General features: G+C 37.3%; 1 protein-coding gene across 1 annotated transcript; it reads left to right on the top strand.

The window, feature by feature from the left end:
* The first annotated feature begins 65 nt into the window (after positions 1-65).
* On the top strand, positions 66-27,989 carry LOC140234281 (uncharacterized). The gene is made up of 14 exons (XM_072314341.1): positions 66-129; positions 5,450-5,473; positions 6,018-6,254; positions 11,146-11,314; positions 15,289-15,419; positions 16,504-16,755; positions 17,305-17,442; positions 17,926-18,279; positions 18,495-18,670; positions 19,389-19,628; positions 21,446-21,582; positions 22,033-22,132; positions 22,880-23,042; positions 27,172-27,989. The coding sequence occupies exons 1-14, from the start codon at positions 66-68 to the stop codon at positions 27,273-27,275; spliced, it is 2,289 nt and encodes a 762-aa protein (XP_072170442.1). The 3' UTR covers positions 27,276-27,989.

Below are 27,989 nucleotides of genomic sequence, written 5' to 3'. Positions count from 1 at the left end.
GTATTTCCCCTTTCATGGTTGATATCTATACTCGTTTGTGCTGAGTTGAAGATCGCAAAGTTGAGATGTTTACAGCAGTCTTTGCCACAACTCTCCTCTTTCTACTCTACCATAGTCCATGCGTTCACGGTAAGTATCTTGTCACTTAGCCTCAAAAAAGGTTGTAATCTTTTCATCAAGTATTTAGTACATCGTTACCAACTTTTTGACCGAATGACGAATTATTATTCTTATTTTTTCTCTTGTGCTTTTAACTTGGAAGAAAGATAGTGTCTTGATTGTCTAAGCTGTAGAGAATGTTCGCTTAACGTAATGTGAGACTTGTAAATCATGACATTTAAACGTTAAATAAACCATTCATGTCTCGTTGTGGGGGCTTTATCAAATTTAGACTTTTTTTGTAAGAACATATTTGAATATTTGTTCATGTTTCTATAGATCTTCTGTCTCTTTTCATGTAGACGTGACAAAAATAGAGAGACAGACGAACGGATGATTATATTTATGACATTTTCTATCTAAAGAAAAAAGAATCTGGCTTCAGCACGAAAGAGGCTTTACATGTTTTGTTTAGGTTTGTTTTTACCTTTGTTTTCTTAGCCCATCGTGTCCCTTGACGCTTGAGTGTGGGTATCTTACAGAGATCTGGACGAGATAATTGTTAGTTAATTATTAATCTATCACAAAGAAAAAGGAATAGTAAGAGAGATTGACAGAAAACGCGAATGGTAACTGTAACTGTGGAAAGGATTTTACAACGTTTTGAATACTGTCACGAGCAATATCAATTCGGGCTTCCAAAGGCACCTTTATAATGCCTTGCCGTAACGTGAATGTAGAACGCTTCCAAGTCGTATGTCAATTGAGTTCCGTTTTTCCCTTTTTCAGAGGGAGCATTTTCTTTTCTAATGACATGCCACACTAAACTTCATTGACGGACCACAATTTAACACATTTCTGAAAGTACGGAGGACGCCACATTGGAAGAGAAAAGAGACAAATAAAATCAAAGTTAGCTTGCAAATAACACAACAATATCAAGAACCTGACGGCTATTTGTCCAGTCAAAATTCGACAAAAAGTGGGTTAAGCATGTTAAGCCCAACCTAATTGCAACAGAATCGATTCCACTTGCCTTTGACCTGGAAGAGCTATCAAACCTAATTGCAACAGAACCGATTCCACTTGCCTCTGACCTGGAAGACCTATCCAAAAAAACAAACAAACAAACAAACAAACAAACAAACAACATATTCAAAGTTCCCTAAAATTCGAGTGATGGGTCAGTGTCTAATTTGCATATATTCAAAATAGCCGTTATGCCTATATATATTTCGGGATATATAACCGGCAAAAAGTAAATTCCGGTGTATTAACCTATGTTATTGTTTTTTTTTTAGGTCAAGGAATACAATTATGCTATCTGTAGCAACTCTCAAACATCCTTATGTATAGGTTTTGAATATATTTGCATATAATTACATGCAAAATGGCCGTCATATTGCCTGTGCAAGCCTGTATCTCCGTATATTTCATCTGTAAATGGTTCCATTTTTTGTGGTCTTAATTCTACTGCTATCAAAACAATCATTAATGTAGTACACTCAGGAATAAGTCGGTAAAGATCTGCATAAATTTATATTTTATAAATCTATTCAAAATAAGTGTCGTGTTTACTCAAGTTTATACAGATATACACGTTTACAACCTGCAGAACGTTGCATTTCATGCCTGCAACTACGAGTTTGAAGGCAAAAATGTTGGCATAATACCATTCATTCAAAAGAATTGTACTACTTACATTACATTTTCTTCAGAAAACCTCTGAAAATTTCATGTGGCAGGAATTTTTTAAATATGTCGTATAACTGCATGTAATCTAATAATTTTCCTTCATTGTAAATGCCTACATGTGTCTATATCGTAATACTATTTTTTTTCATTTATGTATCGTTTATTTTCATTTATCTCTCATATAGCTTCCAAAGTGTTGTTACGTCACACAAAAATTGGTCTTAAATCATTCAGCAGAATTTTTTTCCAAACATTTTTTTCTTACCTGTGATGATTTCCATTCATGTTTAGTCGATACTTGTGTGTTTTGTTGCAAAACTTTTGGTAAACGCATGTTTGTCAATGAGCAACGGAACGTAGGCATATATGACCGTGATAATTTGTATGAAAGTGGATTTCGTCATATTTTTGCGCGATTTCACCCAGTGACTACTGAAAAATGTCAAACATTGTGATTCACAGCCAGATTGCAGGCAAACAGACTTGACTGCACACATACCACTGGAAGATGCGGGTCATTGTAGATCAGGCACTTATAATCTTATATGTCTAAAATGTGTGAAGAGGTCAGTTGATGCTGTTCTAATTGGTGACTAGGAATAAGTACCATTCTTGAAAGACATCGACGCAGTTCACAACATGAGACTTACCACACTTCTTTACGTCTGTGCGAAATGAAGCCGAGATCCTGTTTGATTTAAATTAATCAACTGAAATTTCACATTACCTAGTCCACATTTTCTTGTAAAAGCATGGAACACTATATGTGTAAGCGAGTTCACTTGGTTTACACTTTTATTATTGATCTATATATTCAGAGATCACATTACATGCCTTAAGTAGGGAAATGAAAATGATGTACTGGAAATGGAAGAAAGTTTTCTTGAAATCAAGTAACTTTTAATCATTAGATTTTAAACTCATCTTAGCCAACGGCTCAAGAAAGCGAGCTAGTATTGCAAATAGGCATCATTTATCTGGCGTCAGTCATGCATACATTTCAAAAATCATTTTCAGATTCTCTTAAAAAACTCCACGTAATAACAGATTCTCAACAAATTAGGCTGGTCATCCAAAGCGGACTATCAAGGTGTTGAAATAGTCACCATGTCCAAAAAGTCCATGAACCCCAAAATTAAGGAATCTATCATTAAAAAGAAAAAAATTCTCTCTCAAACACACACACACACACACACACACACACACACATAAAAAAACCAACAACAATTGTAGATCCAGGTGTAACAGAGCTAGGTATAAGGTACACAGTTGAATATCTTGGAGACTGCATATCTTGGAGACTGCATAGTTGAATATCTTGGAGACGGCATAGTTTGCTTTCGCATTTTCAACTTCTTTTTGAAATATTGCACAAATATTTTTGTACGTGTGGGCACGTACTGAATTTAGAGTTGAAGAGTCCATTTTTGCCAAATGGAGGTATTTGCGATTAAAGGTCAAGAAATATAAAGAGAATAATAAGAAAGATTTTTGCTTCTTTTGACCATAACTTCAAAAATGTATCTTTATACGTAGTGACCAATTTATCATTTAAAAGGTATTATTTTGTACTTTATGGCAGAGACCGTACTTCAAAATCTTCAAAAATGGACTTATCGGTTTTTGCGAACAAACTCTTCAGCATGTTCAGTTGCTGCTTTCATAAAACCAGTATTGAGCAAACACATCGGTGAGTGTTTTAGCATACTTTCAAGATTGTTCATGGCAGATCCAGAGGTGACCTCTTCGGGGCTACTGCCCAAAAGGGATCAATTTTCACACTTTCATTTTCACAAAAGGTGCTTTCAGTTTGTTTCAAAACTTGGTCGGTAGAATATTGGTAAAATTGGTACCATCCACACCCCTCCCCCCCCCCCCCCCAACATAGACCACGGGATTCCCAAAGTCACCTAAAATCTGATCTAGGTGCGGTCGCCTTGGGGCTGGCACCAAATTATTGGGGCCACTTTTGATTTCTGATCATCTTTATGAAAACACAAGGCCAAATTTTTAACAAACTTAGTATTGCAGTTGCATTTATTGCTAGTGTCATGAATATATATAGACATCATGCCTCCTTGGGCCCTGGAGGTCCCCGAAGGCTTCCAGATATGGCCCTAGAGGTTCCCAAAGTCTTCCTATTTCCTTTCTCACAAGTATTAGTCTGCAAGAGTGCATGGATGGTGAACTTGAGATACTCGGAGGAGGGCTGGACTCCTGGGTCTTTTACTCAGAAAGTGAGTGAGTGACAAGGTACCCTGATATGACAAGAACATCCTCTATACAAATTTTCAAACTCATGAAACTTTTGTAGAGTAGCTCATGAATAATCATAATTGTGATGACGTGCCCCTCCCCTTTGACAAAAACGAGAAAGAAATAGAAGTATTGCAACATAGACCCAAGTATAAGCAAATTACGAATATTATATTACATGTAATATCATGCAATCATGACATATTTTAACGATTCCTACCTCATCATAATTTGAGACTTTAATATTTGGGTACCTTTTGAGCACACTTTGGAAGCTAAATTGAGACTACAGATAAATAAAAATCTGTTGTATGCGATGCTGCTTACAGTTTGTTGTTGTTTTTTTTTTTTTTGTTCTGAGGCTTTATCTCAAGAAAGTGTGAGTACAATGTAATACAATACTTTTAATCAATACAAGAATATGGAACTAGGTGTAAGGATAATCATTAAGGTTGTGAATGGTAGTTTAACAATTTCTGCCTTTAAAATCGTGGATGTAGACATCACAGTACAATTACCGTTCTGCAGCTTGTATTCATATTTATCTGAAAGTATATTCACAGTAATAATTTGAATAGATTTACATATATATATATATATATATATATTATGCAAAGTTTTAGTGACTTATAGGTAATTATTCCTAAGTGGAACATATTCTACATCAGTGATTCCCAGCAGAAAAATTAAGACCAAAGACACCATCACTGGGTATACCTTTCACAGATTAAACTTGGAGATATAAGCCTCCAGAGGCAACATGTTTGCCATTTTGAATTTAATTATATGCAAATATATGAAGAAAATGTAAATACGGAAGATTGAAAGTTACTGCTAATATCATAATTGTATTCCTTGACTCCCCACCCCAACCTCCCCTCCCCCCTCCCCCTCCCCCCCCCCAAAAAAAAAATAAAAAAATAGGTATAGACACCAGAATCTATTTTCTGCGGGTTTTATGTCCAGATATATAGGCATAAATAGGTTGTATCACGGACATTTTCAATTTATGCAAATTAGGTACTGATCCACCACTCGATTTCTTTGAAACTATTGATATGTTATTTCAGTTGCTCTTCCAGGTCAAATGCCAGTAGAATCATTTCTGTTGCAATTAATTGGGGGTCATTTTATATTTTGACTGGACTATATTAAAAGAAACCTTAGATGATTTTAGTAGCTGTTTCCAACCAGTCATTATCCTCTTGCTGCGCAGGCGAATTGCTTCCTCAACATGAGTACGACCTAAGTTTCTCAGTTGTTATGCAACGAAAACATATTTTTAGCCTGCGACGAAACAACAGGCCTCCTTCTAACGGTTGATTTTTTTTTCTATGTCTCTCCGCCTCTGTTTCTGCACACGTCTGTTCTCCTTCTGCACGCACCCGCACCCCACTAGGGAACTTGCGATGGAGTTTGGGAGGTAAGAGCATCATGCAACATGAGTTCGAACCAAGTACTCAGCACTCTTCCCCTCCAACCCCCTTTCCATCTCCAATCTCCCCCCCCCCCCCATCTTGCTCCTCTCACCCTCATCTCATTTTTTTTTTCACTTTTCTTCCGATGACCAAAAGTGGTTACAATTTACATTCATAGTTTAATTAAAGATTCGAACATGTTTTAGCAAAAAAAAAAAAAAAGGGTTCCAGTATTTCCACTGACCAACGCACTTTCTTTTCACCAGAGAGTATGATATTTTATTGTTTCCTCATGTGTACATCCTGTTTATTTATATAATGGTGTTGATCAAAGCATTTCGTTTGTTCCTATCAATTTGTGATAATTGTACCTACTCCCCCTCCAAATGCATGAATAAATGAATAAATAAATAAATACATAAATAAATAACTAAATACATACATACATACATACATACATACATAAAACAGGCATTTCATTCAGCTAGAATTCTTACATTCGGTATTCCTCGTCTTTACTGTACTGATTCATCTATACGATGGTTATAGAAGAGTTCATGCTGGTGGCGGATAGCAGTAGACGAGCAGTGTACGCCTCTAACCTCAGGAATATCTCATACACAAGACTCCCAGGGCCTCTCTTGGACGCTGGTAGCGCTTGGAGCCTTGACTTTGACCCTGTTCGCCAACTTCTCTTCTGGACGCACTCGGGGAATCCAGGACGAATTCAGAGCTCTCACCTCGACGGATCAGACGTTACTCTGATTGTTTCAAGAGACATAAGACGTAACATAAAAAAAAAAATAATCAACAAACTTACCGATGCGAGCATGATTTTCCTTTTTCCATATTTGTTTTTTCACACAAGGACTCAACAACAAACAGTTGAAGAGTTGAACGTACGCCTATAATGCTATGAGAGATATGGAAATCTGCCATTACCAAAAAGTATCCAGCTATCAAATCTAATTTTCTATAGATATGGCAGTGTGTAAAAATCAACTGAATTGGCATGGGATGAATGATAATGATAATGATGATGTGTCGGTATGTGTGTGTGTGTGTATCATTTGACGTGAAATCTGAAAGCATGTCTTGTACATCGCAGAACACACAAGGAGAAGGCGGCGATTCAATTTAATTCAATTCAGTTCAGTTCAACTCAATTCAATAGTTTATTAATTTCCATCATTAAAAAAAGAAAAAGGGAACATGATCCAAAGCGGTACAAGTTTTTGATTAGTCTTTCATTCGTCTGATAAGATTTTTTTTTTTCAAATGCAATGTAAAGTTTATGCACGAATGATGTCATTAAAAAGGAACAATACACTTTGTCATGGCAACAAAAATAGTTAATAATCATAACGATGTAAAACAGTGTTCCACTAAAATGTGATTATGATAGCAACACCAAACTGTCTTTAGCCCCTGGGACATTGGTTATCAAGTGTTATTGTTACCCTGGCGATTAAACCCTGCTAAAACGTATAGTTTTATCGTGTAAAAATTAACAGATAAAGCAACAAAAATTATGAGTGATGTATTGTTTCTGTCAATTTTCCTCTTCAAGAATGCTGTATGAAATAATTGATACTAATTTTGCAAGAAGAAGAAACAATATATTCAGCGATGGAGGAAATAAGTAAACTGACCTTCCATGACAGATAAAACAGGGTATAAAGGTGAAGAGCTACGGTAGCTACTTGTCAATTTACCCCACTTATCAAAAAAAGCTTGACCTCTCAGAGTTATAGGGCCACCCTCGTCATTAAAAAGTGCACTTCAGCCTGACCCCATAGGGTTAAATTTGCCCAATGGAACCCATGGTCCAAAATTGGTCAGAAGAAGTGTGTACATGATAAAAACATAAAATGTGACCAAATATCTGGTTGGGGCCGACTACCCCCTCCCTCGCCTTAACCCTGAAATACCCCTTGCAGGTTGAATTTACCCAAATGTAGCGTGCGGACAGGTGTAGGTTTGCATAAAGGAAATTAGAAAAGCTGACAAGATATCTGATTAGGAAAGGGGTTTGCCGAATCACCTCCTTGGGAACCCCTAACCAACCCTCTGCGGGTTTAATTTTCCCGATGTAGTCTTCGGATAATTAAAACATGGTATTTTACTACAGGTACACGCCTAAATAATAAGATTAGAGAAGTTGAGAGAATATATCTGATCACAAGAAAGCGGTTGACAAATCGCCCCTGACACACCCACTCCCCTCCCCCCCCCCCCCACTGACCACAAATTTACCCACATTAGCTATCAACACTCACATGACTGTGTTACTTCATGTACCAATTTATTCTAAGGAAGGTGTAGGATAGTATATGATATCTTTTTAATATTCCATACAGAAATACCAGATATACAGCACATATCTATTTAAATGTTGTGTGCCCCCTCCCTTATACAAAACAAAAACCACTTAAGGCATTCGCAACTTGCACATTATAGCTCACAGTTGTGTCCTTATTCTAATCTCTTTGGTATGTTATTTACCAGATTCGGATTCAGCATCCTCGAAATAGGGTAAACCATTAATTTGTTTTAAATTGTATCCAATTTATACATACTTCATATCAAATTTTTGATTTTCGGAAGCCATCTTGGATGTGTCAAAACTCCACTAATACAAAAGTTGTCATATCCATACTGGGATTCAGCACCCCCAAGATAGGTTCGAACCATCAAACATTTTCGACTGTTTATCATTTATATGGCAATATATAGGATTTTTACGGCCATTTTGAATACTTCAAATCAATCAAGGATGCAGGAGCATCATCCAGTTTCGGATTCAGCACCCTCGAAATAGGATGGAACCATCAAAAATACCTGGCAGACGGTTAAACAATATTAGGCTCCAAATCTGACTTTGGCCCCCCCCCCCCAGATAATAGGCCTATAGGCCTAAAATAAATGTAATACCATTTCTATAGTCCGAATGTAATCTTGGGTAAATTAACGATTAAACCTGCGTGGGGGGGGGGGGGTGGTTGGGGCGGTTAGCGGTTTTAATACGAGGGGGCAATTTGGCAAACTCTTTCCCCTGACCACTGTCATATCTTGTCAGCTTTTCTAATTTCGTTATGTAGGCCTATACCTATCCACACGCTGTATTGGGCAAACTCAACCTGCAAGGGCTGTTTTAGTGGGGGGATTCTTGGATGTTGTGGCAACTTCTATTCCGTCCAGACATTTTCATCATGTAATTAGAATGGTGCCAGTAATTCAGAGGGGTCAACCTTTTGGGCTAAAGTGGGGTGAATTGACCAGTAGAATGCTAGCTCCCACTAATCCCACTCAATTACTATAGTGCGTAACAAACTTAATAACGCCTCAACCCCCCCCCCCTCAAAAAAAAAATAAAATAAAATAAAAATCAGGGTGCTGAATCCCAATCTAAATGATTCGAATCTTGTATCCCTGAGGGTTTTGAGATAGCCAAAATGGCCGCTACAAGTGGAATTTTTCATATAAGATTTTCCTTGTTTAATGGTGACTAAAATGAAGATAAGCTGAAAATTCGACCTATTTGAGGGTGCTGAATCCAAATCTGGTTAATGCAACTCTTATATATTTGAGAATTTGAGATATTCCAAAGTGGCCATCAAAAACCTTTGATAATATGTCAAAACCCTCAAAGATGCGTTAGACATAGATTTCTGAAAGGAGCAGATGCTGAAAAAAGCATACTCAAAGCTTTTCAACGATGTATAATCAATACAAATTGACTTTTCTAACCTGTCTAAATTATGGAAAGCATTTACACACCCTGGAGAAGTTTTCATTGGGGAAAAAAAAAGCTTTATAAAAAGAGAAGAGTCTAAGTGTTTAATTTCACCAAGTTGTGCTCTGTGCAACGATCGAAAAAAAAATCTCTCGTGCAACAGCGATGAAGAGATTAACAGATTGCGCTGAGTTTTTGCACACTTTGACATTTTATTATTTACGATTACTAACTTTCAGAGCAGTAGAGTTATCTTTTCAGAAGTTATTGGAGTAATTGAAAGAGAAGACCGTGTAAAGAATTTCAAAAAGTGAAACGGAGCCTCTGATTCACATCTAATCACATTTCTTCCGAAAAAGGTGTTGTGGAAAAACTGAGAAAAATCCACAGCTTCTCATTCCTTTTATGATCACAAATTCAATAACTAAATATAGGCCCTATGCAGAAGAAGGATTGCTTTTTCAGAAAATAAGAATCGAAACTGACTATAGGTTCATCCACTTCACCTATTTTCAGTCCTCACGTAGGCCTTCAATCTTGGCGGCGATTTTTTGTTGGTTTTGCTATAATGGACGGCCACAAAATACAGGAATTTCTGATTTTGTCGGCCACATTGGTGGCCATCTTGAATATCTCAAAACTCTCAAGGATGCAAGGTTGGGATTCTGCGCCCCCGAAATAGGACTAAACCATAAAGAAAAAACACGAATATACAGTATGTCCCAAAAATAATTACAACGGGGACCTCCGCAATGATATCTTTAAAAATAGTGAATCAATCTAAATACAAATTCAGGGTATAAAGCTATAACTCATTGCCCACATCTTACAGAAAACCCCACTCGATTTGCTTCATTGGTCAAAGAGAAATACGGAATTTTGTAGAGGATGTCGGGAATCTCTTCTGTCCAAATTCTGTCTATTATTAACACACAAGATCATCAAAATGCTAAACTCCGAAGAATCCGATTCATGACATGCTTTACAACAATCCACATGAGAAAATCTGATTGTAATTTTTTGAGGGACATACTGCAGTAAGTCGCCCCAAAAATTACAATCAGATTTTCGAATTGATAGCACCCAATATGATCAACCTGTCTAAGTGCTACTTCAGGGTCTTAAAATATAACATCTTAGCTTTATTTTGCAGAAAACCCCAATCAATTTGGTTAAGCGGTCACAGAGAAATGTGGATTGTTCTAAAGCATGTCATGAGTCTCATTCTTCCAATTTTAGCAATTCAATGCTCTTGTGTGTGAATAATAGACAGAATTTGGACAGCAGAGATTCCCGACATCCTCTACAAAATACCTCATTTCTCTTTGACCACTGAAGCAAATCGAATAGGATTTTCTGTAAGATGTGGGCAATGAGTTATAGTTTCATACCCTGAATTTGTATTTAGATTGATTCACTATTTTTTTAAAGATATCATTGCGGAGGGCCCCGTTATAATTATTTGGGGGACATACTGTATATCGGACACATGCTAAAACAAGCTTGTTGCCAAAATCTCACTTTATGGCACCAACTTTTTACTTTAAGTTATAGAAATAATGTTAATTTTATACATGCAATGAGCCAGCTCAGGGTTTTCGGCAATGGTGTTCTTATTTCTGGAAGGCGTTATTAATGTAAAGAAATTTTGACAATTTTTAAGGGTGTTCATCGCAAAGATAATAGTCATCAGTGATCAGTCATTAAGGTAATCATGAAGAAGATTGCATGTGTCATTTTCTTCAGTTAAAATTTCAAATGAATTATTAAAACATGCCAGGTAGTTAATATATTAATTGTATGTTAGCTTGTGGGAATGGATATTATCGTCTTCATCGTTAACTTAGTAAATGATTCACTAATTGCTGCACTTCATCTTGTATGCCATAAATCTTGATACAAGCTAAATTGTTCTACAAAGGCACACGTGATTTTTTTTAGAACCCTTCGGAGTGGCAGTCGATCCCAGTGAGGCAAGGGTATACTGGAGTGATCATTTCTCCTCTGTTGGCAAAATAGCTGTGGTGAATTACGATGGATCAGGGGCAAGAACTTTAGTTTCTTTATCAGAAAGGCACCCATACGGAGTTATCATTAATCCCATAAGAGGGTAGGTCCGTAGGTACAATCATTTGTCATGTCTGTGTTTTGACTGATTTGCAGAGATTTTACTTCAGTTTATCAGTTATGAGTATTCAATGAAAATTAAAGATAATATAAAGTTTTGGTAACTCAAAAGTCTCCCTGAGTTTCCTTGTCTTAGTTTGTGTTTCAGGTTAAAGTACCTTTCATATAACTAACACTGTGATACTTACTCGCCCCAAAGTGCTCTCATGTCTTAGTAATCATGCAATAATGGTTTCGTACAATACGTGTATATTGATTATCGTGGTACCGCGTCGAGTCAAACTAACGGCTCGTTCGAATTTTCCAGAGCCCGCTCTGCTCTGGTACGAAACCATTATTGCATGATTACTAAGACATGAGAGCACTTTGGGGCGAGTAAGTCTCACAGTGCTAGTTATATGAAAGGTACTTTAACCTGAAACACAAACTAAGACAAGGAAACTCAGAGAAAATTTTGAGGTACCAAAACTTTATTATCTTTAAGTAAATTATTTTTTGTTTGCTGGATGGTTCACGGATGAAACAAGGGAAATAAAACAAACAAAGAACATTATGATAAAACATTATACAGGGAAGTATGTAGAAAGGTAAAGATAAGTGAAGCACTCCTTCAAAAAAATAGACATGTTCTTTTCGCTTCGATGTGAACGAAGAGTGCCTATTTTGCAGTCAATTGCAGTCATTTTTTCGTGTGTGTTTTTTTTTTTCCGCACAATTAATTGTTGTCAGCTCCTTGAAAGTTTTCATTCGAATTCTTCTTCGTTCATTAAAGTTTGTTGCTTGTGCAACAAAAAAATCAAATTACGGGTCAAATTTATTTCCGCGTGCTTAAGATTTAAGGTTTGAACATTCAAATGTCATTCAAATTTCTTATCCTTACCAAAAAAAAAAGCCTTTCAACATCTTTAAAGTACTGGCCTGAAGTTGAATAAAGAAGAACATATGTGACCCGATACAACAAAATGATCCTAAAGTCGGGCGAGGTCGATTATTTGAAAATTGCATGACACAATTCCCTAATCTTTCTGCTTTACATTGATATACATTGTATAACACATCTCATAAAAATAATCGGCTGCGGAGATATCGATGTTTAAAAAAGAGCATGTCAAGACGTCTGGGAAATCACTGTTTCGAGATAAGCGCCCTAAAAGTTCTCCTTGCGACGCAATCACAATCAAGAGACACGCAAGTCAGTATTCACCTCCGGACAATAGAAGTTAAGCCCTAGCAACCCCCGAAGTGCTCATTCAAACACAGCGTCGGCGGTCTCCTCACCGACCAATCAGTGACCAGGATGTCAGGAGAAGCGGCAAGGCATAGCGCAACCCGCCCGCACGCACCAGTCGACTGGGCAGTGTGCGAGCTTCACGCTTCGGTTAACGGCAAGCAGCAAACTGACCAATGAGCTCACTCTGGTCGTTGTTAGGGGCGGAGCCTATGTGTGGCGCTCAATCCAAATGTTCGAACCAGTTTCTGCTTCGTTGAAACGCCAAAAAAAAAAACAAAAAAACATGGCCCTGAAAAACGCTATTTTTTGGTCTTTCCTTTCATCATTTTGCTTCAAAATTTCGACAGATGATAGAAGATATGTCAGACTCTAATGATTTGTCAAATTCAGAAAATCGTAAGTTTTGACCAATTTTGATGCTCTAACTTCAAACTCGATTTTCACGGCTTCGACCGTGCGCGACTTTAGGACCATTTTGTTGTAGCGGGTCACATATATTTTGAGGAATACGATTTCAAATTCATTTTCTTTCATTCGAATTCGTCTTCTGTGCAATCCAAAGAAGTCATCAAAGCATTAACGAAAAGGAAATGATTTAAAGAATATGTGAATACGTATTTGTCAGAAGGTATTATCTGTGCAAAAGTAAAATTCAACCAACTCATTCAAATTCTGATAAGAAGCCTAATGCATAGCAACTGGGCATTGAAAGTCACACACCACATGGTCAATTCCAATGTCCGTCTAATATTTGATTCGTTTAATTCCAGTTTGTCTAATATCCATTTTGTCTAACTACTATTTCGTCTGATCTGCACTTGGGTTCCAACCACGATAAGGCTATATCCATTTCGGCAGTTTATCAATCAGTTTAATAACCACATGAGCTACTTATCAATAAAATAGCCTACTAGCCAGTTGGTCTAATGTCTAATTGGTCTAAATACCATTGGTCAATGAACATTTTGTCTAATGTGCACGTTGGATAGCTACAACGTCAACATAAGCTTGCATTAGACTTCTCTCTTCAGTCAAACATGGGATAGTGAAAAAATGCACAAACGACAACTTCCAACCATCATGTTTTGACTATCTATTGATTTCATGTTACTAAGCCTTGATGTGGCGTGAGTAAATGTTTTTTTTTAATCAGTTGCCCTAAAACCTCCCACAAACCAGGTACCATGGGCATAGTAGTCAAACGCAAACCCTTGAATTACTATGAGCCAAATCCCTGGCGATGAATATAGAAATTAGAACATGCATGCAGAAATAGACAGATGAAATCACAATTCATTTTGTAAATATACCACATAAGAAAGACACCTCAATGACAGGCAAGTCGGTAATATACATGTACATATTATGTGTTATTTGCATGTTGTCGACGAAGAGAGAGAGAGAGAGAGAAAGAGAGAGAGTTTGAATAAGTCCTATCGGAAATAAGGCCAAAAGAAATCAGACCAAAAAGGTGATTGGCAGAAACGGTGTGTAGACAAATTGCTAATTGGACGAATTGGCTAGTGGACTAACTGGAAATCTAGATGAAATGGGAGCAGACTCACTGCCAAATAGACCTCGTGTGATTTAGACCAATCAGGCAGTAGACCAAGAGGTATAGTTAGCCCAAATGTCTATATAGACCAAATGATAACTAGACTAAATGGAATTTAGACGAACTGACAGAAGACCAAATGATATTAGACGAAGTGAGAAAAAATCTAAGCAGAAGAAATGAAAATTAGACCGTCTGGTCATTAGACGAAATGAAAATTAGCCAAACTGGGCATTAGACCAAGTTAGGATTAGACCAAACGGACATTTAATGAAATTGATAGTAGACCAAATGAGTTTAGCCATAGTGGTGTTCGACGATCGTGGAAAAGGACCATCTGACAGTAGACTAAGTGGCAATAAACTGTTGGCTCTTGAACAAGCTTTTTTCAGGCAGCTGACTGGCATTTTCCCCATAAAAGTAAATGAAAAAAAAAATCGTAAAACCATTTTATAAACCAAATAATGCACAATTAAATTTTGTCACATTCGTGGAGATGCAGCTCGGGTATTCACAATGCCCTACAACATGCACTCGGCTTCGCCTCGTGCATGGTACACCGTTGTAAATGCCCTCGAGTGCATCTCCACCAATGTACTGACACCTGTGTTTTATTCGTATACCATTTGCAAAGAGCGTGAAAAATCTTTGGAAGCTAATGAGCAGATCATAACTTTATTTCTAACATTCTTGATTTATGCAGTCAGAGACGCCAACTTAAAAAAAAAAAATCATATATCCACCCTAAAAGCTAATCTCCTGACACCTAAATGTAAATCATGCTACTGAAACCATATTCCTTGATATGAATTAAGCGTGATTACACAAAATAATGTACTATAGCTACGAAGAGAAACCTGGGCCCCGTTTCATAAATCTTGTTATCAGTGACAAGTTGTCATAGTTGTGTCAAGCTACTGAAAATCCTTGCATCTGATTGGCTGAGAGCAAATTTGTCATAGAAATGTGGCAGTTGTCACTGATAACAAGTTTTATAAAACGGGCCCAAGGTCAAATTTTAGGACTAATGCCCGGTTGGGATTGAATAAACATATCCTCGGCAATGTACGTGTATTAATTAAAACAGGGGAAAAGTATGGACGCTAAGGGAGACTTACAGGTGATTCTGAGAACTGTAACTGTTAGTAAATCTTGGTTTGCCATCTTCCAGAGAACTTTGCTGGGGAGTCCAAAACCCAGGATCCATTCAAAGGATAAGCATAGACGCCCTCAGCGCTGAACCCAAGAACGTTGTTGAAACTCAAATTGGTGCCATTCGTGGTCTCGCTTTTAACAATGAAGGTGTGTACAAACATTGTGTTGCTATCAGACAACTCTTTAAGGGCCTTTTAAAAGGGATATCATGGTTGTTTGTTTGTTTTTTTGCCACTGAATAAAAATGCAATGTATTTGAATGAATATGACTTAATGGTATAATATAGGTTTTCCCGGTCAATTTTATACTTTTGTCATTCAAGTTCCTATTCGGAGCATTCGATTTCACGCATTCCACGCTTGCAGCACTGAATCAGGAATGAAATCTAAAATCCGGTAATTCGACTTTACTATTGGAGCATTCAAATTCATTGTCGGAGCATTCTAATTCACTACCGGAGCATTCAAATTTAAGAGAGGAGCACGCATTTCGGCAATGAAAATTTAAATTCATATCAAGCTGGCCACGGAATCTCGTCGGTCATTCGAATTCGTGAATAGGCAACCGTGTTTAAAAAAAAAAAAAAAAAAAAAAAAAAAAAAAAAAAAAAACTGCTTTCAATTTAGAAGAAGTCTTGAATTTAGTTAGCCTATGCCGTGTATGTGTGTCTTTTTCATTTACCTCTGATTAAATTGGGATTTATGCTGAAGATTATTTATTTTGCAGTAGAGTTCCATTTTGTTCATTGAAAAATATGAACTCGGGCTTCACGAAATGGAATATACAGACACATGTCCCTCGGATAGGACATGAAATATAGATTCCATGTTTAACAACTCATTCACGTCAAAGATCCCACTTCATTTATTCATCGCAAAGAGCAGGGTGTTTAACCCGGTGAATTGATCCCACCCTACATAAAACTCCACCCCATGGAAGTCCAGCTATTGCAGCTGAACATGGGCTATCCAACCATCTTCCTAGATGAAAAATGAAACAAACAAAAAAGCAAACAAACAAACAAAACAAATGGTGTAGGCACTGTAATATAGGCCTACAGACGGGCATAACAGTGTTCCCATGATGATCATTAAAAAAAAAAGTTCTAGACAGTTTCTTTAATTGATTTCAGCAGAATGATAAAGAAAGAGAACTGTTGTTTATCGTGGAGGATGCTTTCAATATTGTCTTAACTAATGCTCTTCCCATTTCACGTCCGGTTCTATGCAGGTACCAAAATGTATTGGCATGATGACAGTGCCAACAGGATCGAATCTCTGGATTTATTGAGTGGCGAAAGAACCCTGTTGCTGACTAGGAATGGTTTCTATGGACTCACCTGGCACAGTGGAGATATATACTTGACAGAAGTATCCCTTGACGTCATTGCAATCATGAACGATACCTCAGGAGAGGTTCGATACGTCGGTCATCGGATCTTCTCCGATGCCGGAGATATTTGCGTAGTCTCGTCTCTAAAAGGTTAGATATAATAAACTGTTTTACCAAATTCGCGAATTAGTATAAAAGGGATCATCTTATATTAGCAGCCATAGATCCTCTGAGAAGTTTCACACTTGCCTTTGCAGTGGCTGATTTCACGATTACATATAGCTCGAGCTGACACCAAAGGCCAATGTACCAGAGATTCTGTTTTCTGTATGCACCTGTGAGAGTGTATTCGTGTTGTTAAAGTGGTTTTAGTAACTCTAAATAATAACAAAACGTCAACGACAGCAACAAATTGCCTAAAAATACTTAGGCCTATTGGTATAACAGAAGAGATTAAACTTATAAGAATCGTTAATACATTACGCAGTCAAATAATGCCCCTTCTTTATCAGAGAAAAGACTTCCCCTACTTTCGGTTTCGTTTGTTTTGATGGCTCATTATCGTAACTGCTCGGACCACTGAACCATACATTGTGTCACAAACGACGTAAAATGAATGCAAGGCGTTGGTATAGCGTATTTAGCATTAAAAATAACTATACGTATCATATGTTGAGCGACAGCATTGTGTTGCTACAGATCCATCGCAATGGACTTGCGATTTCGACAACTTTGGCTCCAATCTTTGTGGGTGGAGTCAGGCTTTCCAGGATGATTTTGACTGGCTGCGGCTGCCACGTAACGTCAGCAGACATTCAGAGAATGGTCCATCTATTGGTAAGTGGAAATACCAATCTTATTTCAGCCAATGCTTGCACCGTAGAAAACCTAGAATATCTACGAAACAAAAGCTAGATTACAGGGGCATTTTTAACCAGGGCACACTGTACCTGAGGTACATGTAAAATGTACCTTATGTGATGTATAACTGAAGATTTGAAGCGACTACGTTTTATTTTCAGAGCCAAGGGGAGTGACTTCCTAGATTCTTCACAATTCCACGCTCCGAACATATTCTCCTTGTAAGCTATTGAAACAGAAATTGTCTTTCTTACTACAAATGCTCGCGAAGGAAAGTACAGTCATGAATCATTTGTTCATAATCAGAGAACGAGGTATAATCAGTAAATTGCTAAAGGCATATTGCTTTATGAAACTAATCTGTTACCTACCATCGACATAAATTCTTTTATTGTACATTTTGTGCGTACGTTTGTGTGTGTGTGTGTGTGTGTGCGTGTGTGTGCGTGTGTGTGTCAGGAGATTACAGTATGTTCATCAACGGCACGACACAGGATGACGGGGCTCGAGCTAACTTCACAAGTCCAGATACCAACACTCTAAGCACGACTGCCACCTGTCTACGGTTTGCCTTCATCATGCCGGGGGTCTCCAGCGACACCATTCTCAAACTGCACTTCACGAATCAAAGTTTTTCCTCGGTCGTCTGGGTTAAGCGGGGAGACCAGGGAGCATTTTGGCAGCTAGGCGATGTAATAATCTCTGGACTGGGTGAGGGGCATTTCATCTTCGAAGGCGTGGTCGGTACTCCAGAGCGTAGCGTCATAGGAGTGGATGACGTCCAGTTCGGACCCTGCGATGACCAATACGACGGTAATCATTGATCAGCATTGTATGTATTTTGATATTTATAAACGCACTATTACAAATCTATAAGCATCACATAACATAATAATAAAAAATTTCCCTGTGCAACTACGATCAGTTTATTATCATGTAATTCTGTTGTGGTTGTGAAATATCGTTACTGTTACTTGCTATCCTTCGTTTCCTTCACTTTTTCTGTTGGAATCTCTTCTCACTGGCAGCTCCGAAGGTCTCATGTGATAACGGCAGAATGGAAATACTCCTCAAAAGGGAAAGCTACCGAGTCTCGGCTCCTAGCCAGATCCGCTTTTCCCGTTCTCGTTGCTATAGTTACGCTGTTAACTCTGACTACGTCGGCCTTTCAACATCTTTCGAGGAGTGTGGAACGCGCATAGCGGTAAATATGACAACGTCTGGCGGAAACATGTGCCGACAATCAGATAGGACTTATGAAACTGTTATCAGCTTAATCAAGCCTGTCTTTTTGTTGACATGTAAGAAAACAAATTATAGTTGTTATTACTTATTCTGCGATGATATCAACGTTTTTATGTATGCCAATATTTTCTTCTTTAACTGTCAGTCCAAAACATCGCGACGTAATGATTTTGAATCAGTCCTGCCACTGTGATTCTGCAATATTTTGTAATTCATATTTTGTAAATTACTGTGTGGAAATTGTACCAAAAATGCCCTTTGAAATTGTGAAGCTATTTCTATCTATCATTTTATTCGTCTACTAGAGTCAACAAAACGACACTCTAATGAGGCTCGTAAACTGCTATACATTGCAGATAAAAAAAGTGTCGACTCACAGAATATCTTGTACGGCCGGGGATATCTACCCTTGGTCTTTCAAAGTGACCTTGATCTGACCTGCGGCAAAAATGAAAGATGGCGGCAAGTAAAATGTTATAGATTATTGCTTCAGACATGCAACGTATATCCATGTCACATCAAATTTTACTTATTTTCTCTCTCACTTCATCTCTCCCTCTCTCTCCCCCTCTCTCTCCATCTTTCTCTGCGTTTCCATGTGCAAGAAGTCACAAAAGCAATCATGTAAATCAAGAAAAAAAAAAGATAACTCTAATACAAACATTTTGCATTTTCAGAGTGACGAGGAGAACTTTTTCTTCACGAATGAGATTGAGGATGTGAGCGGGGTTATGCAGAGTTTCATAGTCAATTGCACGGTGAAGCGCAGACAGCTCATCCACACCTCATACATCGCCCAGTCGTCTGTGTCCGTTTTCACAGAGGCGTTTGGCCATGGCAATTTCACCATTGCTATTCGACAATTCACTAGTCAAACTTTTGACGTAGCTCTTCCGGAACCGGCTCCCCCGCAACAGGTCCCCTGCATCAGCTTGTAATACTAATTTAAGTTAATCTGATCAAGACAGCATTAATATGTGAAGGGAGATTCTTAAGTATGTTGCAATACCTGTTGTGAATTGGAGATTGTAATTTCAATCGTAGAGAAGAATGGTTGATGACTAATAGTTAAACCCTTTTCACCAGGAGAGCTATACAGTGCACTCCCGTTACAACGAACACGGTTATAACGAAATTTCGTTATAACGAAGTTAATCTTCTGGTCCCAAAATACATTATCGCCATCAAAGTCTATGGTACAAAATTCGCTTTTAACGAACACGGCTATAGCAAAATTTTCGTTATAACGAAGTGTTTTCCGAGCGCCACTGACAAAGAAAAACAAAAGAAATGCACTCCGTTATAACGAAATGCGAATCGCTTTCGAACATACGTAGCAGAACAAGCATTTATGGCGTCTCTGCATGGGCGAACGCTTCACATCACTGTGTGTTCGCTCCGTGTGTCACGCACAGTTTCCGAGGGGAACTTGCGTTATTGTAATACAATAATCTGAAATTAAACTATTCGTTTTATTGTGCCGAAAGCTCTTTATTACAAAACACACAGATTCTGATACACCTTAAATGTCCGTAAGTATGGAAATGAAATTTTCATTTACCGATCAACGAGCCTTCGGAAAAACGAACCATATATTTCTATCTAATTTATGACCTTTCGGAATAACGAATCTTCGGAAGAGCGAAGCTTCAGATGAGCAAACCTTCGGTGTCCCAGGAATGGAGAAACTTCGGAATTAGGAGCCTTCGGAGTAACGAATTTTAGTAAGAAACGGACCTTTGGAATAGCGAACTGTAACCGCATCCTAAACCATCAGTTTCTATACATGCGTGACAATACAAACAACTTTATGCTCTCTTTTAAATGTAACATCTAAACGAAATTAAAAAGGTACCATCGCATTTCACATAGCTTTCCAGCGTATGATGAGTATTCAACAAACAGAATATGATATACAGTAATTTATGTGTGTGGCGTCCTTGTTTTCGTTATATATTGTATTTGCTCGGTTATAACGAAAGAATACTGCCGGTCCCGAGCATTTCGTTATAACGGGAGTGCACTGTAGCTGTTATGTCAGTAGCGTGCTGCTCCAGAAAACTCGTGATGATATTTAAGAAAGAAATTTACGAGACGTAGCTTCTGCTTCTCAAAGGAAACCAAAGCTCAAACTTGAATATTGATTGACAATCGTTTATAAATCCAGGCATTTTAAAGTTTCGCTACTATAAGGAGAATATTACACTTCATAACGTCATTATGGACGGAAATATAAAGAAATGTAATGAAAATTAAAAAATATTTCACTTATCTAGAATGATGAAAGTACGCTTGACTTTACCGTATCTCTTTTAGGAAGCAGGTGGAATATGAACATATGAACATTATTATGCCAACAATAAGTTGAAGAAATGTGTTCTTTTTATACCGATCGTTTTTTTTTTATTCCAAGATTTTCTTGATATTGTTGTCCATTATGACGTCATAAACTTTGGTAGTCTTCTTGTCAAATTCATATCCAAAATTCAAATTAAAATTCGGTGCCGGCGTTGTCCACCAACGCCGGCACGGAGATTTTACAAATTCATACCTCTTAAAGACATTGTCCGATTTTTCTCAAACTTTCACTAATACGTTTTACTATTGCAGCTTTTTCTCACTCCACGTCGGTTTCCTGGAGTGAATCGGTAGCGTTTCATTTTGATACCCTTATGTTATAGGATTACCTCAACTACTTATCAAATCAATGGTTCACTGAATCCAAACTATCAAGGTGTTAGAAGGTGATACCGTCTTCCTGGGCACAACAATCGCATCCATAAAGAACCTTTACGCCTTCAACAAGCGTTGCTGGGCGACGCATTCTCCGGACCCAGCAGATCGGAGTTACCGGGATCTGATAGAAAACGGGTCAGTCGGGAGATACAAATAATTTCAATATACATTTATCAGTTATCAGTATAATACAAACGAAATTTATTTCTAAATACATCTTAGTTATATGTAGACAGACTATTCAAAATATACTTTTCAAATCGTTACTTTTTTCAAATTATTCATCAATTCATTCTTTAAGAGCCCTTTAAAGTAAGTCTTGATAGGTTTGCAAGTAGAGGAAAACTTGAGCAAGGTTTGTTGTTAGTTGGTTAGTTGAATAGCAAATAACTTTTATGAAAAAAAAAAGATGAGTATAGAAATTACCCAGTCTGTACGATACTGAATAAACAATATCAGTCAATATATATATATATATATATATTTTTTAATTCAAGTCGTTCCAAGACATTTTGAGTAGAGTCTGCAGATATAATGATTTCTTATCATTACTCAGTATGAAATACATGGCTAAATTAATTGCAGACTGGCTGTATCGACGAACGTGGAAATCTATGACATCAACAACTCTACTGTGAGGGCGTTTTCCGTCAGGACCTTTAAGATCAATCGCGTCACAGATGTGGTGAGAATCTTTCAGCGTTTATTTCCATGATCACGTCGCATTGCGATGATGAACGTGATAGGTATGATTGTAATAATAATAATATGGTGAATGAACTACTTCTCTGTGTAGGCAAAGTCTAAAGTCCTGATTTTGGAGACCAAGAGGTAGCAAAGTAAGTCCCCTCTTACTTGTCTTGACAGCAATTTTTGACATTATGGATCTCATTGCTTTTAACATTTGGACGTACTGAATCTTAACGTCTATCCTTTTTTGGGTGGGGGGAGGGGGGAGTCATCTTCCTAGGATAACGTTATCATTGACTATCGTAAGGGAGCTCCTTTTTCAGGATACTAACCAAAAACTAATAACTTGTCTGCCCAACTCCCTTTCGTATAACATGTTTTTGAGAAAAGTGCATTTAAAGCCGTCAGTTGAAAGGAAGTGAAAGATCGGCAGTAGATAATGGACCTCTCATGGTAATTTGAAGAAAAACAAACAAACTACAGATTAACCAGGTTAAAGTTTTTCATTCGCTCACTTATTTTACTCACATTAGGAGGATAGGACCCTATTGTAGTTGCCGTGGTATTCTGTCGAGACTACAAAGAACGGCTTATAACAGTTTGGTCATCAGATCGATCCAAGTCTTGCAGAGGGAATTTTGAAAACTTTGTCTAAAATTTGATTTGTTATATTCTGTGTAATTATGTATTAGATATCACTCGTCATTGAATGTAGTCGATTTTTCATTGGGTTATTTGACAGACATACATCCACTGTAACGTCCTGGCATGCCAACAGAACGATCGACTGGAAAGTTGTCATACTTCGGACCGTTCTGGCCCACGTGCCAAAAGGTATTCGAATCGGAACCCTGCTAACGCTTACCTCCTGTCAAGTGGACCATTCTTCACCGAGAGCGACAAAGGTATTGATTGTTAAAGATTCCAATTGAGATGGTTAAGGAAAGACCCCCTGCTTTTGCTATAGTATAGTTCTCTTGTCAAAAGATGCAGTTTAATATCTTTGAAAGCAGGATTCGCATATTTGAATAATTAACACATCAGGATTTCAGTTAAGTTCAGAGAAACGATGGTGTTTAGGAGTTATAATACAACCTAAAACAACAGCTAACTTTACCTAAGAATTTTTATTTGAAGAAAGAATACGGTGATATGAGTAAATGCTGAAGTGTGAAATAAAATCATCTGTAAATGATAAAAGGAGTTGATTATTGTTCTATTTATAGACGAACATTGCTGTTTGTCATGTTTATTGGAGATTCTAAGAGTCTTCAAATCATCAAACAAACATTCAATGTGTGCTAAGTACAATGTAATGAGAACCAGTGAGAAATCTTACGGCAGGCTTTTTTATTTACCTATATTGTTTTTCTAATGACAGTAGAGTTGAAAGTGCTGATACCACTATTTTCCCATTCAGCTAGCACAGAAGGTGATGAGGTAAAGTGATTGCATTACACAAAAACAAAAATTGCAATCTTTCCAGAGGATCCGATAATCTTTGATCCTATTGTTGTACAATATTTGATCAGAGAAAGGGAGAGAGTGACGAAGAATTCTCTTGATTCAACAGGAGACCTACTGTAATCTAAAAGCGCTGGGTAGTGGAGTATCATATATTCTAATTGTAATTAAAGTGGGATGAAATCAAAATATATAATGTAGATGGAGTGAATGTAAATTCAAATTTAGTACACTGCAAAAAGTCCGGTGTTAAATAGTGAACACCGAGCTGGTGTTAAATTTTTGGTGCTCATTTATGGTGTTAAATTAACACCCCCGGGTGTCATTTCCAAATTTTAAACTGTTTTTTGAAGAGTTTCTTAGTAACTGCACTTCTTGTTGATTTTTAATTTAAACAAGACGATCAAGAATTTTACATTAAAATACTAGATTTTTGAAAAAATGTGAAAATAATTTTACACCAAAGTAACACCAGCTGGTGTGGTCCCTTATTGAAGCTGGACGGGTGTTAAACCATTGATATTAACACCAACAAGTATCAAATCAACACCATGTGGTGTCATTTTTTAATTAACACCAGTACAGTGTCAAAATAACACCTGGTACAGTGTCAAATTAACACCACGAAGTGTCAGGTGAACACTTTTCAACACCATCACAGTGCATTTTTAACACCTGTGGGTGTGGTCCTTTATTGAAGTTTGATCGGTGTTAGATTTAACACCCGTGGTGTTAAATCTAACACCCATGTTTTTACAGTGTATACATATTCAAGATCGCCTGAACATGAGTTTGAAAGACTATGTAAAATTTTACAATCAATTGAAAGGCTGGGAAACTTTATAGTTCTATATAACAATTTGTGACGTCACATATGGAAAACTTTACAAAAAGTATAAAAGGGAAACACAACATATTTCTACCCGTCCTGTCTTGCACTATGAACAAGCATGTCATTACCTTCTGAGGGAGTAACAGTGGAATGATATTACATTTAAAGGAATAGTATAGTTTTGGTTGAGATGGGAATTCAGGTTTCCAATTTTTGGGAGATAATGAGAAATCTATCAATTTTGGAAGAGCATACAATTTTAAGAGCAATTTAAAGTTCATTCGATGAAAATCGGTTTAGAAAGGGTTGAGATATAAGACAAAAGATCTTGATAAAGGGAGGGTCCCACGTCTTATTAAAACCAATTTGTGTCATTATGTTTTTGGATACCTCAGCTATTTCAAAGCTGGTCTTCATCAAGTTAGCATTACATTCCTCTTAGAATGGTATACTCCTTGATATTTCACAAGTGGTCGATAATTAACTCGCAAAAAGCTAAAATATGAACCCCCCCCCCCCCATCTCAACCAAAATTATGTCATTCCTTTAAAGACTTTATAGCTTAGAAATTACTGGAGAGGGAAAATGGCCCTGTTCGGATATATCAAATTCTGCGAGAATCAACGTTTTTATATCGTGCTAAGCTTAATCAGTGATATCTGTGTAAGACATAGTGCTCATACACACAGTCGAAAAATCTATCACTTACCCATGGCTCGACACTAACTTTTTTGTTTGGTGGCCCGACGGGGCCACCAAAATCCTAAATTTCTAATTTTTGGTGGCCCGAGAGAAAAATTTGGTGTCCCGAAAAAAAAACAATAAAAAAACATTAAAAGTCCTTTTTTTTATGAGTCAAATATTTAAGATTTATGATAGTAAGAATTAGAAGTTGGACATATCTACTCATAAATAAACTTTAACAAACTTGCAACACTCGCTCTCAGGCATTCATTCAATCCTTTTCATCCATCCTTTGAACAAATTTGACTGCTAATTTCCGGCGCAAAAAGTTACGAATTTATTGACATACTTTTCAAAAAAATTTGGTGGCCCAAGGCGGGCCACCATATTTGCCCTTTTTTGAAATTTGGTGGCCCGACTTTCATTTTTGGTGGCCCCGGGCCACCGGGCCACCATTAGTGTCGAGCCCTGTCTTACCAGTGAGCATCATCTTCGATGCACGTATTCGCAGATCGATGGTATTCGTGGTTTTTGAATGTGCCCCAGTGTTGGCAGGGAATGAATTGAAATCCTCATCCTTTTCAGTCTTTAAAGATTTTGCCAGTAACTATAGTCTATGTGTATTGTGTATTTTCAATAAAGATAAAATTGTGTGGAAATCACTTTATATTTCCATTGATATGTTTTTACGTGACGTCAAAATTCCATGTATTATGCGTATGTGCGTAAGGGTTTGAGGGTGTATTATAATTATGTATATAATATGTATCGTATATCCCAAAAATTAGAACGGTGCTCTCCGCAACGATAACTTTGAGAATGATAAATCAATCCAAATACAATTTGAAGGTAGGAAACTATAACTCATCGCCCACATCTTACAAAAAGCCCCTTTGATTTGCTTCTGTGGTTAAAGAGAAATGAGGAATTTTGTAGAGCATGTCAGCAATCTCTTCCCTCCAAGTTCTGTCTATTGTGTTCACACACTAATATGCAGTTCCAAGAGCATCCAAGTGCTACACTTTGAAAAATTAGGGGACTCATGGCATACTTTACAGCAATTCACATTTCTGTGTGACTGCTTAACCAAACTGAATGGGGGTATTTTGCAAAATAGAGGTAGGATGTTATGTTTTAAGACCCTGAAGTAGCATTTAGACGGTTTATTCATATTGGGTGATATCAATGCGAAAATCCGATTTTATTATTTTTTTTTTTGGACATACAATAACTGTATATGAAATGTTCAGAGCGACCTCACTGGATAAGGTCGTCTTTAAAGATTGACACATTCTTTTAAATAGTATTATGTTGGCATGTTTAGATTACTGAAACGAATGCTACTACACTTTAAAGGTAGGGGATACCTTTTACAGACCTCCCAAAATGCAGCAAAACATTAAATATGAACCTCAGGGGACTTGTTTAGGCCACTGCTTGGACATTTGGAAGTCAACAGTAATCTACAATTTGAGTAATGCACAAAACTCAACTACTCAGTAGTTCTGTGTGTCAGCCACACTTAAGCCTTTTTGTTGCAGTCTTCTGTATTTTTTATCTATAAACACAAATCCAAAAGTATAAGAGCTGATGTAATAACATATAGAGTGTGTGGCAAGAATGTATATAGAAATGTTTGTAAATTTTGATGAACTTTCTTCACAAAATATACATGATGGACACACATGCAGTGCATGGGTCTGCAAAGGTAGCCTAGTAATGTATTGGAATTTACGGCGAGCCCCGACCAAAATTCAATTCAAAATCTAACGGTCAATAAAAATGTGCTAAATGTTACCTTCCACTTTCAATACTTTATGGGAGTTTCTAAAATGATACTCTCTTCAACATACCACTGTATTTATACGACTCTTCATTTAAGGCATACAAATGGGATTCCCTACCTTTAAATTGCATTGCCATACACTTGTTTCATTTTCTAATATTGCTGAAGGTAAACACCTTCGTTATCAAAAGAAGTATTAAGGTTAACAAGTGAGATGTCCATCATGATTCTACCTTTTGGTCCTTGCTTCGCTCTCCCTATTCATCAGGTACGTCCGTGAGTTCCGTGACTGTATACGTCGCTCTGTCCGCCATGTTGGTCTGCAGCATCGGTGTGATCCTCTATCAACGCCATCAGAACACCAAAAACTAAAGGCTGAATAATAACTTCCTTAACAAAATTTATGCATGACCTAGATAAGTAGATTGATTTGATTTATTGGTTCCTGCATCGATCATTATGGTTGTACGCATATAATTATGTACATATTGTGCACACTTTGTTGATACCATACAATTAGCATGTAGAAAAAAAAAATAAAAGGGAGGGATGACTTGCGTAGAGCTAAAATAGAGGAAAGGGAAAAAGAAAGCAATGGGTTCATTTTGCTTTCAACCAAAGATTGCACAAAGTAAGATCACTTGTATTAGTGATCATCTAGGCGTAACCAAAAACATGTATGTTCTTACCCACGTGCAAATGAACTGTTTTGTATGCCAGGTCACGATCGGTAACATGGTTACGTAAGGGATCATTAATATGTGAGGCGATATTTTATAGGAAGAAGTTTCATTTAGAGCACAATACATTGCTTTATCGCATTCTACATAGGTTATAAAGAGATATCGCACAATTCTCTTTGGACGTTATTAACAAAGTAAGACTACGTACTACTGTCACTGTCGCTGTGGACATTTTATGCGAACAATATATACAACTTGATAATTCTCGCAGTATATATCTGGTTTATAGTTTTATGTAATGACTTTGTATTCACTTTTTAATAGTCGTATAAACGTAGCACGAGGATAATTGTAGATAGATGATAATGGTATGTTGATTGTCATGACAGTTATGCTTATGGTG

Source organism: Diadema setosum, chromosome 10, assembly GCF_964275005.1.
Source record: "Diadema setosum chromosome 10, eeDiaSeto1, whole genome shotgun sequence".
Lineage (NCBI taxonomy): Eukaryota > Metazoa > Echinodermata > Echinoidea > Diadematoida > Diadematidae > Diadema > Diadema setosum.
The sequence above is the reverse complement of the archived record's forward strand: the minus strand, read 5'-3'. Positions and strand labels throughout refer to the sequence as shown.

Coding starts and splice junctions, on each gene's coding strand:
- LOC140234281 (XM_072314341.1), top strand. CDS start 66: ATGTTTACAGCAGTCTTTGCCACAACTCTCCTCTTTCTACTCTACCAT. Junction 17,443..17,925: donor AGAGAATGGTCCATCTATTG/GTAAGTGGAAAT, acceptor TGTGTGTGTCAG/GAGATTACAGTATGTTCATC. Junction 23,043..27,171: donor CTTCACCGAGAGCGACAAAG/GTATTGATTGTT, acceptor CCTATTCATCAG/GTACGTCCGTGAGTTCCGTG.